The 13,605-nt window shown below is 36.5% G+C and overlaps 1 protein-coding gene across 1 annotated transcript in view; it reads left to right on the top strand.

Moving 5' to 3' along the window:
- The window catches only part of cacna1ab (calcium channel, voltage-dependent, P/Q type, alpha 1A subunit, b), a 200,073-nt gene that overhangs the window by 88,651 nt on the left and 97,817 nt on the right, over positions 1-13,605 (top strand). Inside the window, exons 19-23 of the mRNA XM_051672247.1 lie at positions 2,489-2,621; positions 6,626-7,131; positions 9,141-9,439; positions 11,397-11,532; positions 11,607-11,736. Of these exons, the coding sequence (XP_051528207.1) occupies positions 2,489-2,621; positions 6,626-7,131; positions 9,141-9,439; positions 11,397-11,532; positions 11,607-11,736 (1,204 nt within the window). The remainder of the gene's footprint in view (positions 1-2,488; positions 2,622-6,625; positions 7,132-9,140; positions 9,440-11,396; positions 11,533-11,606; positions 11,737-13,605) is intronic.

Below are 13,605 nucleotides of genomic sequence, written 5' to 3'. Positions count from 1 at the left end.
GGTTTTACCGATTAATCATGCCGATAGTTGTTTTTTGGAACTATCGTTTATCTGCAAAAATAAATTGTTGCAGACAGTTTTTTTTTTATTCCTCTGTCGCGGCCGCTGGAGGAGTCTACAGTTAGAACATCTTAGTTACACAGAGGTGAAATAAAAACATTCACTGATTGACAATATTCATCCATATATGAGGTTATTTTGATTAGTTAATCAGTTTTCTAAATTAAAGCGAGGGCATGAAAAGAAAAGACATTTTTTTATGGCCTTTTAATGGGATAGGGAAAGTAGAGAAGTGACAGGAAACAGGATCAAGAATTGACCTCATGAGCCAGGACTCGAACTCAGGTCACCCGCAATGCATCAGCACCACATGCCATGAGCGCAGCCCTCTAGGCTACAGCTCTGACATGCAAAAAGAAAAATTGACTATTTGGAAAACTGCCCCATCAGCACATACATTGTGTCTCCAACTTCATATTTTACGAAAAAAAATAAAAATTAATCTGGTGAAATATATATGCAGTATATATTTACAAAGTCCTTAATCTGATGACTAGGCTATAAAAAGCTTAATTTGGTAAATAGTGAAATATAGAGGACTGTAACAGAGCCAAGTCTCCGTCATTTCAAAATACGAGTCCTGAAACAAATGTATTCCGGGCTTGTTCATAGTACTGCATATACTCAAATCTTATTTATTTATTTTTTTTTCTGGTTATTATTGGGGTTTTGGTTGCACAATAAACTGCATCTGGGATTTTTATTGATTTTGGACACTTGGTCATAGCAAGGAAAAGCTAAGAACTTTTTTTTTTTAACATTCTATAAATCAATAAAAAAACTATCGGCCGTTTAATGGGTTATCAGCCCTTTTCACCACCTTAGTTATCGGTATCGGCAAAATCCACTATCGGTTGACTTCTAATTCAAACTCTTCAACCATCACTCGTACACTTGCTCACGATCATTCAATTAGAAAAAGTGGTGAAAACTTTTTCATTTTGTTGTGTGTATGTTTATGTGTGTGTGTTTTCTTCTAAACAGCATCCTTGCCGGGCACGACATGACAAATTTCCACGGCGTGTAACAAATTTTATATCCAGCAATGTGGAGTGGGATTTTGGACCAATACGATTTTACAGTGAGTGGGGCCACCTAGCATAATGTGAGAGAAATAGAAACCAAGAGATTGAAAATTCAGATAAACGTAAAAGAGATTGTTTGACTTGTCACTAGGCCCAGACTTAGTCTTTTTTTGGAGTATTTTCTGTGCTGATTTTGTTGGGAAATCTGTGGAATTCTACGGAATGGATTTAAACATGGTTGTGACGAGGAGGAGGGCGGGGACGGGCTGTGAGTGCGCACGGCCGGCCCCCAGTCGGGCTGATCAACCAAGGAGAGGGATAAGGCCGAGCTGGATGCGGCAGCTGCGTGTGGCTCTCTCTCTCCCGAACCGCCACATCCGGTTTGGCCTTATCCCTCTCCTCGGCTAATTAGCCCGACTGGGGGCCGGCTGTGCGCACTCATGGCCCGCCCCGCCCTCCTCATCGTCACAATGGTAAAATGTCCAAAACCGAGTGCAGAAAGAATGATCAAATTAGCGTTAAATATTTAGTAAACAAACATGCAAGGGGCGGGTAATTGTGCGCGTGTAGATTCCGTATGGGCCTACTTGTCGCTTTATCGTGTCGTGCCTGGTTAGGACACATTTATAGTGCTGATACTGTATATTTTATTTTGGTGAGTTATTAAATCTTTTAATGATGTGACTGACTTGTTTTGCCAGGTAACTTTGTATAAACCTGTGATTTGTACTGGAAAAGTTAACCTCCCAACATACAGGTTAAAATTCCAGAGCGGAAAATTCCAGGTTTTAAATTCCAAGTTATCCCGAAACTTATTCGGCTGACCAAGTGAGCCACGTTGGATGAACAGGCAGCTGTTCTTTATGATAGTTGTGGCAGTGTTGTTTTTATGTTCCCTGTTTCACCCCCCTCTCCTCAGAGTTACAGTAAAATCTGAACGTACCGATGCCACAGACAGTTTACTGGACTGGTATTTATTCATTTTCTTACTCTTTTCTTTTCTTTCTCTATTTTATCCCTGTTCTTTTGCTCTCCACCATCATGTTTCTGTGTAGATGTTGTTTCATGTTTCCAGCTGCTGTTCAGTTTTGTGTTGTAACACTGCGGCTGAGGTTTCATTGGCTGTGACAACACATGCTGTCTCCTTCACAGCAGCACCGCAAGCACAGGCAAAAGAAGCTTTGAAAAGAAGTCCTTTATCTGTCTGTCTTTGCTCAGTGTTCTTGTGCAGATGTCATCATTCCCTTCACAGAATTCATGAGCCACATCCATGTTCTCTTGCTGGGGACTTCATCATTTCCTTTCACCTTGGGTCATTGCTCATAGGTGCTTTAGGGGATGAAAAGCAAGGCTTGACTTCCTACCTGGCTCAAAATTTGTTTATCTGTTTCTCTTCTCTGTAGTAAAGAGCAGCAGATGAACTCGAAAGTTTCCAAGTCGGTTTGGGAACAGCGCACAAGCGAGATCCGCAGACAGAACCTGATGACCAGCAGAGAGGCGCTTTATAATGAACTTGATGCAGAGGACCACTGGAAGGTCAGAGACAAATAGCATTATTTTTATTTTTATTTCATTATTATTTATTTTTATTTTTTTGTCAGTTTTAGGGCTGTCGATTTAACTTCGTTCTTTATTTTCTTTATGTTTGTATTGTTTTTTTTTTTTTGTTTTTGTTTTTTTATTTTGCTCAGAAAAAGTTAATTTAGTTTGATTAAAGGAATATTCCAGGTTCAATACAAGTTAAGCTCAATCAACAGCATTTATGGGATAATGTTGAAAAAACTATTTCAACTCATCCCTCCTTTTCTTTAAAAAGATAAAAATCGAGGTTGCAGTGAGGTACTTACAATGGAAGTGAATGGGGCCAATTTTTGGAGGGTTTAAAGGCAGAAATGTGATGCTTATAATTGTATAATATTTATAATACTTACATTAATTCTTCTGTTAAAACTCATGTATTATTAGAGCTGTAAAGTTGTTTAAATCATAATTTTTGCAGTCATTTTAGGGTTTTGGGGTTTGTTGACATCATCATGGTAACATAGTTGTAAAATTGGCTATAACTTTACACAGATGCGGTTAGTAAGTGATTTTATCACAGTAAAATCATGTTAACACACATATTGTTTAAGTCTTGTGTCTATAGTTCTGAAACAGTGAGTATTTTAATGTTTACAGATTGACCCCCATTGACTTCCATTGTAAGTGACTCACTGTAACCCAGATTTGTGCTTTTTTAAAGAAAAGGAGTGACGAGTCAAAATTTTTTTTTGTGGTAATCAATATTATGGCACAAATGCTGTCGATTGAGTTTAACTTGTACTGAACACAGAATATTCCTTTAATTGTATTAAAAATAACATTCTAACAAAATAACGCATTTAATAAATTATGTATGTGATTTATCATGTAATTCATTAATTTATACCCAAATTTGTTTCTTTCGTATATTCAATTACCAGAAAAAAAATGAACGAACTGATGAATGGATTTAGACAATGGAAAATGAACCTACTCAGAACAAGGTGTAAAGTAAAATGATATTCAACGACTTAAAGGGGTCATGACATACTCTTTATATATATATAATATACAGTTGTGCTCAAAATTGTGCATACCCTTGGAGAATTGGTAATATATGTACCATTTTTAAAGAAAACATGAGTGAGCAGGCAAAACACATTTCTTTTATTTCTTCTGGGATTCATATTCAACTGTAGGTTATAACAGAATGGCACAATCATAAAACAAAACATGACAATAAAGAAAAAATGAAATGACCCCTGTTCAAAAGTCTACATACCCTTAGTTCTTAATACTGTGTATTGCCCCCTTTAGCATCAATGACAGCGTGCAGTCTTTTGTAATAGTTGTCTATGAGGCCCCAAATTCTTGCAGGTGGTATAGCTGCCCATTCGTCTTGGCAAAATGCTTTCAGGTCATGCAAAGTCTTTGATCGTCTTGCATGAACCGCACGTTTGAGATCTCTGTGATCTCAAGTGGCTATGATATTAAGGTCAGGAAACTGTGATGGCCACTCCAGAACCTTCACCTTTTTCTGCTGTAACCACTGGAGGGTCAACTTGGCCTTGTGCTTAGGGTCATTGTCGTGCTGGAAAGTCCAAGAGCGTGCTCCTTGAAACAACCACACCGTCTTTTTCCAGAGCAGCCTGTATTTCTCCTGAGGTTACCTGTGGGTTTTTCTTTGTATCCCGAACAATTCTTCTGGCAGTTGTGGCTGAAATCTTTCTTGGTCTACCTGACCTTGGCTTGGTATCAAGAGATCCCCGAATTTTCCACTTCTTAATAAGTGATTGAACAGTACTGACTGGCATTTTCAAGGCTTTGGATATCTTTTTATATCCTTTTCCATCTTTATAAAGTTCCATTACCTTGTTACGCAGGTCTTTTGACAGTTCTTTTCTGCTCCCCATGGCTCAGTATCTAGCCTGCTCAGTGCATCCACGTGAGAGCTAACAAACTCATTGACTATTTATACACAGACCCTAATAGCAATTTAAAAAGACACAGGTGTGGGAAATTAACCTTTAATTGCCATTTAAACCTGTGTGTGTCACCTTGTGTGTCTGTAACAAGGCCAAACATTCAAGGGTATGTAAACGTTTGATCAGGGCCATTTGGGTGATTTCTGTTATCATTGTGATTTATAAAGGAGCCAGACAACTATGTGATAATAAATGGCTTCATATGATCACTATCCTTATAAAAAAAATTTTTTGCATGATCAGTCATATTTTCAAAATCAGCCAGGGTATGCAAACATTTGAGCACAACTGTATATAGTGGCTGTGGCTCAGGTGGAGGAGCGGGTTGACCACTAATCACAGGGTATGTGGTTCAATTCCTGGCCCACATGACTCCACATGCTGAAGTGTCCTTGGGCAAGATGCTGAACCCTAAGTTTCTCCCAATGGCAGCTCTGCCATCACTGGTGGGTGAATAAGTCACAATGTGACATATAACCCACATCCAACACAATTCATCTGAATATATTAAACTGTTCACTCAAGCAGCACCATAAACTATCAAACAGTCATGTCATATGAAATATTCATGAATTAAATTGTTTACTTTCAGTTTTGCGGTCCAATAGTGTTTTCCTTCAAAAACAGTTTCTTCTCAAAGCTTGAAATCACAAGCAGTCCACAATGAAATCTTCTGAATACACAAATGTAACACACAATCCATGATGATGCTGGGTGCTTCAGCTAGCTTCAACAGGCCAAAGCAGAGACACTGGTCTTCACATCTCACATCTTTCGTGTTTGTTTACACACAGAATGGCCTGTGTTTCTCCCAGTCAGTGGCAGCAGCAGAATGAGACACATTTTGAAAAGTTGTGCTTGTAACGCTCTTAAAACGCAGTGCACATCACTGGTAATGCATCAAAATGATCAAAGACATCCATCTTATTCATTATACAAATACTAACAATTAATAATAGCACAGATGGGTGTAAAAACGGTCCAGGACTCCTTCAAAACAGCACAACAGCAAGACAGCGCAGCTGAATGGAACACAATGGGGGTCTACATTTCAGAGTTAGAACTTGATATTGCGTCTTTTAAAAGTGTCGCGAGATGCATGATAATGGTCAAAGCCGTTCATCTAGTGCATGTTTACAAAAGACCAACAGTAAAAAATAGCACTGATGGGTGCAAAAACGGTCCAGGGCGTCTTCAAAACAGCACGACAGCAAACAGCAAGATGAAACAGAATGAAGGTCTCCTTTTTAGAGTTATAACTTGAGATTGCATCTTTTAAAAGAGTCGCGAGATGCATGATAATGGTCAAAGCTGTTCGTCTAGTGCACGTTTATGTAGCAAAACATTTAAATCCAGGCTTATAAAAGTGTTCTGTGAAAGTCGACTTTTGAAGAATCTCCCATGACAGGCCATTCTCTCTCCTCTTCACCTGTGTGACTGACTGAGCACCAGTGGGTGGGCTAAGGGTGCAATGATGAAAAATAGGCTTTGATGGCTTGCTGAAGAGGCAGTCATGTTTGCAGATGTATTTGGTCCTTGTGACGTCACAAGTTCCACAAATTCCAAACGAGGCATTTTTGAAGATTGTTTAAAATAAATGCTCTTTTTAGAGTGAGGAAGTTTTCAGTTCTGAAACCTCTTATATGTCAAAAGATCAAGGAAAATGTTATTCCTCATGTCATGACCCCTTTAAGAAAAAGTATTTTATACATCAGGGATTGATTGGATGGTCAGAATAGGTCTACTTTCAAAACGTTTGCACTTTAAATGCATTTTAAATCTTAAAATTTGTCTTTTTAAAGTGTCATGTAAAGGCTTTACAAACCAGGGAGGATGAAAATGTTCTTACTTTTCTCTTGTGATGAACTATATTTAAACAACAAGTTAAGGAAGTATATAGGGTCAATCTTGATGTAATCTGACTTAATAATTAAAAATGACAAAGTAACATTTTACAACCTAGTCACTTTGTGTCAGTTTTACGTCAGGCCTCCTACAAGGTTTATTGAGCAGGTCTGCTTCCTGTATCGCTAGATGAACTTCCGCAACCGTCCTGAAATGAAGACCCACCTGGACCGCCCACTAGTTGTCAATCCTCAGGAGAACCGCAACAACAACACCAACAAGCCCAGGCCGGGTGACCCGAGCCCCCAGGATGGTGAAGAATACCTGCAGCACCAGCCCCGATATCACCACCATCATCATCATCATCATCACCATCACCATCATACACACTCCAGCCGCCAGTCCCTACACCAACCAGAGCTGGGGGACGCAGGCTGTGATTATGCCCAGAGAGGAGAGGACGTGGAGGGCGCAGGGGAACACAGGCAACCCCGACACCACCAGCACAGAAGGAGGGATGAAGATGGAGGAGAAAGAGGCAGGAGACACAGAGAGCACCACAGTAGAGGAGGAGAGATGGGAGGAGAGGGGGAGGAGGGGCAAGAAAAGAAGCAGAGGAGGCGTCGCCATGGAAACCACGGGGATGGAGATGGAAGGAGGGATAGGGAACGGAGTCGACAGCATCGAGCTAGAAAGTAAGTCTGTGTGTGTAGTGTCAGGTTTTGTGTTTGTATGGAGCTAGATGTACATTGTTATTACGTTATATGAGGCAGATCTGGCTTGATATTCCTCAAGTATTAAATTTAGCAGTATAGTACTGAAACAACTCGATAATAATCAATAATGAAAATAATAGACATTGGAGACAAGTTGAAAACACAAACATACATCTGTGTCAATCAAACCTGTGGCAACAATCATTTTGATTAAACTGTGCCATTTGAACATTTGTTTTGGACATCAAATTTAGGTTTAAATGGAGTCGTAATTTAAATCTTATAATGCAAGAAATAATATTTTAGAAGAACAGTAATTGTACAGAGTCCCTAATATTTATAGAATAAAGACATCACAACATTCTACCTCTTACCAGTTAGATTGTGGTTATTTATTTATTTTTTTAATCGAGTGGTTTAAATGATCCTACTGCTTCCAAAATAAGGACAAATAGTTTTTTTTGCACTACATGCCATTTTTATTATATCAAAAAAATAAAATAAAAATAAAATAAAAAAATAAATATGAAATAATAATGAAGCTGTTTTTTAATGTTTTTTTTTTTTTTTTTTAAACCTTTAAGCTCAGATTGGGCCTGTTGAGACTTTTTTTTTATCAGAAAGTTAATAGCTAGAGTAGTAGTATGTTGTCCAGCTTCATGGGACGCTAAACCAATCGTATGAGGATTCAGATCGCTGCAACAAGAGGTGGAAGTCATCCAAATGTGGGTAGAGAGGATCGTTCACTCTAATTTCATATGGCCACCAGGAGATGGTGCCAGGTACATGACACAGACTCAATGATGACTCAGATGGCACAGAATGAAACTCATTCTGTGAAATCTCATTACTAAAATCATGTCTGCATGCTATGCGAACCTTTAGTCATTGTTGTGTGTAATTAGTTCTTATGTACAATTATTATGTTTCATTTGTTTGGAGAGGCTTTTGGACACTAGGGCAAAAATTTTTTATAATGCTATAACTTTCAACACAAAATTTTACTCAGTTACAGTTGACATGATTGGGAACAAAACAAAAGCAGTTTTTCAGAGCTACCTTATTTACACCCAAATATAATGTCAAATAAGAAAAATAAGACAAAGTAAAAGTTTTTTTAGTAGTTTCTTAGTCTCATAGTTTATCATAATCTATATCATTAAAAAAAATAAAACATTATTCCAAACAATAGACCCTCTTTGTTTGTTTTTTATTTTATTTTAATTTTTTGTAGAGTTATAAGACTTTATTTTTGGGCATATCACAGCAACAGGAAACCTTTAAAAACACCTTCAGAGCTTAAAGGGTTAAATAAAATATGTGGAATAAAATTTGCCTTTTTTATTTCATTAATCAAAAAAATATTCAAAGATTAATCATTTATATAATCGTTAGTTGCTTCTGCAATTAATTCAGTCTGAACCAATTAATGCACAGACTATATTAAAAAAAAAAAAAAAACACTGAAGATAATTTTAGGTGTGTTTTCTATGTTGTAAAAAGGATATTTAAGATTCAATATTTTTTAATTTCCCTTTGACCCTTTAAGTGTTCAGCAATCAATATTTAACCAGCAGTTTTGACAGTTATTGTGTTTTTTTGCATTCTGATTTGTAGCCTTTTCTTTGCAAAGTGCTTTTACGCTGCAAAGACAGAGCTGCATTATGTGTTGATTCTCATGCAAAGCTGAGAGAAAACAAGATGTGTTCTAATTTTCATAACATTTATTCTTATTGCAGACGCTAATAAGACGCATTTCATTTGCGCAGAACTAAATTCCTAACACCAAAACTTTCCTAAAAATGTAACATTATTTCTTTGCTGGGATTTTTTGGCCTCTTGAGATCTTGTGTGAATATATTAAACATTTCTATAAACAAACAACTAATGTTGTAACTTTAAATGCGACTAGCTATAACTCTATCATCTCTGCTGTAACGCATGCTTCCCTCAGTCACACTCCCTTTCTCTCTCTTTGTTTTTCTCAGAGAGGGAAGTCTGTCCACCTCCCGACAGATCCAGCCAGGTCTTCCTCATGGACAGAGCCAGTACAGCGAGGATCTGGACAACCTGCGCAACAGCAGCAAGATGGCCATCCATGACCCTGACCCTGACCCTGACTTTTATGACCCTTACTGTGATCCAGAGCAGACCAATAACCTGCTGAACCTGGGAGGACCAGATCTCCATGACAGCAGTCTCATTCTAACAGATACCCCGAGAAAGGTTGACCACACTGCCATAGATATGCCTCCCATTTACCCCTCACTCAATGCCAAGTTACAAGGTGAGTGTGTGTTTGTGTATACGAAAAGTTTGAGGAGTATTTACCTTTGCTCTGAAATGGCATAAAATATAATTTAGGAACCTTCATTTCAACCAAACCATCATAGCCAAAAATCACATGAAAAATAATAAAATCATGTTTTCCACAGATTTTCACTCAGTGGAAGGAATTTAGTAGAAGGAAGAATAATTTTACATTTTTATCTTCATTTATATATGCACCAATACCACCATACAGGCCTCATAAAAAAGGATTATTTACCTACATATATTTTTACTTGGAAAGAAATCTGTGAATGAACAGGGTGTGAAAAATACAACTTTACCTAGTTTCAATACATCTGAATATTAGTCTGTTATATTATTGATATTATGTACATATAAATATTATTGTGGGACCCATTCAAGTTTATTGTTATAGTGTAATACTGAATTATAACTATGGTTTTGAGGATAAGATTTGTTTTATACAATAGTAATATATTTCTGTCCTATTTACTTCAGCCTCACTGGGAGCTTTTATTTTGGCGGAACACTGAAAGTGCAGTGTGTGTTTGACCATTTAATGTTCCTCATTACAAATGTGGTATAACGCTGTCATCTCTTCCTGTTCTGTGATACTGTGTCATGTTTTTAGGTTTGTATTAGGGATGGGATGATATTGTTATATCACGATTCAGTTCATTATACGATATGAGCTTCACGATTCGATATAATCTCGATTCGATATAATAACACTTAAATTCCAAAATATGAAAGAAATTATTTTATTCTCTGAAAGAATGTTTGAGGAAAACACACATTATAATTTCTCATCAAAATAAAGTTCTTTAATACACAATATAAATGCTCAAAGTTTCAATAACAAGAGTTTCTCTATAAGAAAAGATCACAAACAAATAAGCTTTCAAAAATAGTGGGTTACATTCAGGCTGATCAGGTGCAGAACAAGCAATAGAACTGAACAGAACCTGTCCTGAAAAATTATGTGAAAGTGTATATTTAATTTTTTAATCATTTGTTTGTCATCATTATAATAATCACATTTGAACTTTGTAAAATTACAAAAATCCTACGTTATATTAATTAATATTCTATTATGAAATTGTATATATAATAATGATATGAGCTATCACTGTTTGAAATAATGTGTACAATTTACAAGTAACAACATTGAGTTTACATTCATTTGTATAAGAAACACTAAAACGGTTACTGTCACTTTAAGAGTTTCAACGTGCACCTCACAGTGTGCTCAATCTGTGTGAGATTAAAATGAATATTTCTTTGTACATTTTTATCTGACTGTAAAGAACAGAAAGGATATTAAGACACATTGTTCAATGAAAGTGGAGTCGCCTCATCTTTGATGGACACACATTACATGGAGGAAGCGATCCGTTTTAATCTCAAGCACTTTTCATCAAAACAAGGCGATTTTCAAGTTATTCCAGTACTTTCATTTCTAAAAGCTAAATTCAAGTACTTTAAGGACCTTGTGTGAACCCAGTAAACCATGTAGAAAAAAGCGCAGTAGGGGTAAAATCAAGCGATAGAGAGATTATGATGTTTGACGGGTTATTTCATTTATAATCACTTGGACAGAAAACAGTGTTGCAAATTTCGAAATATTGAGTTATGCCACGATATGGTTCATAACTTTTTGGTTCGTGAAATATCAAAATTCTATTTATCATCCCTATTTTGTATAATAACTTATTGTGGTTTCAAGTGTTTGGAATCGGGCAAATGTGTGGACCTGCAGTACTTTGCTTTCACAATGCACGAAACCGCTTTTAAAGCGCTGAAATCAGCATATCACAAGCCCCGTGCATGCACACAGAACAGCGCATCACCCGTTCACTCAGCAACGCTCGCAGATCATAAATGTAGTGCTGGAATTGTTGGAGTTATGTTTGTAAGTCACTGAGTATATCCAAATTCCTTCCATTGTGCAGTGAATAAGAATGCCAACACAGAACCGGCTAAAGAAGGAGAGAAGAAAGAGGAGGAGGAAGACAACGGCGGTGACGAAGATGGACCCAAACCTATCCCGCCATTTAGTTCATGTTTTATACTTTCCACCACCAACCCGTAAGTGTGTGTGCATGTGTATATGTGTGTGTACAGAATAAGTGTTATTTAGCTTAACTAATGTGAGTTTTTAGGTTCCGGAGATGCTGTCACTACATCCTGACATTGCGATATTTTGAGATGTGTATTCTATCGGTCATCGCTATGAGCAGCATTGCTTTGGCTGCAGAAGACCCGGTGTGGCCTGAATCACCTCGAAACAATGTAAGAATACCAGTCTGGATTCTTTTCTTTCTGTAACCATCAAACTGTTGAAATAACCTTTATCTAATGAGTCTGATCATCTAAAACCATGTCCTAACCAGGCCTGATGTGATAAGATTCCAGCAATGTTTCTGTTCACATTAGGGCTGTCAACAGGGCTGAGAAACTACATTTTATTTAAATATTAACAAAATCAAATTAGATTAAATATTATCTTGGTATATTAAATTTGACCAACATTTGAATTACTGGACAAAATGTAATCAGACAAAATTCTAATTATATTCTTATTTTAACCCTTTAAGCTCAGATGGCCCGTGAGAAAAAAATTGCTGTCAAAATATTAACAGACCAACACAAAATAGGTATCGTTTGAAAGCTTAGAAGCTCTACTTTCCAATGCATGTAGGCATTATGACCAAAACTGAACAAGTGCTTTGAACTGATTTGCAGACAAATCAGAAATGTTCCATTTTGATCATTTATAAATAAAAAAAATAATAATTATTGCAATCAGTAAAAACATCAAGCTCATCAAATAGTCATGTGTCATATGTTGTTGGAAAGCTCTCAAAGAGTAGAATACAACATTTATATTTATATATTTTACTCACAGACAAAAATATAGTGAGTAAATGCTAAGAATGTCTTTGATTATTATGTTGGTGTTGCTTATATGCCGTGTTTTTGCTTATAACGTCACAAAAAATAAATGGAACATAAAATATCACATACCATTACTGAGAGGAGGTGATTATTTTCAAATGAGGTAATTACACACAAGGTAATCAGATGCATAGATCATTAGATAATCCACATGAAGCACAATGTTACATATGGCCACCAGGAGATGGCACCAAGTACAGACTCAATGATGACTCAAATGACACAGAATGAAACTCATTCTGTGAAATCTCATTACTAAAATCATGTCTGCATGCTATGCAAACCTTTAGTCATTGTTGTGTTTGCATGTGTAATTAGTTCTTATGTACAATTAATATGTTTTATTTGTTTGGAGAGGCTTTTGAACACATGGAGATGTTTTAGGACACTATGATAAATCATTTTTGTAATGCTATAACTTTTGATTGCTTTGACAGCTGACATGATTGGGAACAAAACAAAAGCAGTTTTTCGGAGCCACGTTATTTACACCCAGAGATATATAATGATAAATATGATAAATAAGGAACATTTATAAATAAAAGTCATTTTTATATGGTTAGGAAAAATATGCCCTCATAAAAGGTCAAATTGCCACTGATAAATGAGTTCCAGGGGCCACAAATTGCCCCTTAATACAAAAGTTAATTTCTGACTAGAGGTTGACTGATATATCAGTTTTACCAATTAATCAGTGCCGATAGTTGCTTTTTGGAGCTATCAGTTATTGGCAAAAATCGATGCTGATAGTTGCCGATAGTTTTTTTTATTTTTATTATTCCTCCGTGTTACTCTGTGGCCGGCGCTGAAAGATTCTACAGTATAACAGTGGCACAGGTGAAATAAAAACAATGACTGACACCTTGTGGTGATTTGCTGTATTTAGAATTTTCATCATTGACAAGATTCATCCATATTTTTTATCCTAACTTCAATGCATATTTTGATTAGAAAATCATGTATTCTAAATTTAAGCGAGGGCATGCAAAGAAAAATATGAGTATATGGAAACGTGCCCCATCAGCACATACTTTGTGTCTCCAGCCTCATATCTTTTGAATAATAATAAACCTTATTCCTTATTATTCCTTATTCCTCATATATATGCAGATATATACACACAACCATATATATTTTTTTAGCTTTAGCATTTGAATCTGCATTTTTATCTTAATTTTCGACAAGTATTTGAATTTCGTTTTT

Source organism: Myxocyprinus asiaticus, chromosome 35 (genome assembly GCF_019703515.2).
Source record: "Myxocyprinus asiaticus isolate MX2 ecotype Aquarium Trade chromosome 35, UBuf_Myxa_2, whole genome shotgun sequence".
Lineage (NCBI taxonomy): Eukaryota > Metazoa > Chordata > Actinopteri > Cypriniformes > Catostomidae > Myxocyprinus > Myxocyprinus asiaticus.
This window is presented reverse-complemented; position numbering and strand designations above follow the sequence as displayed.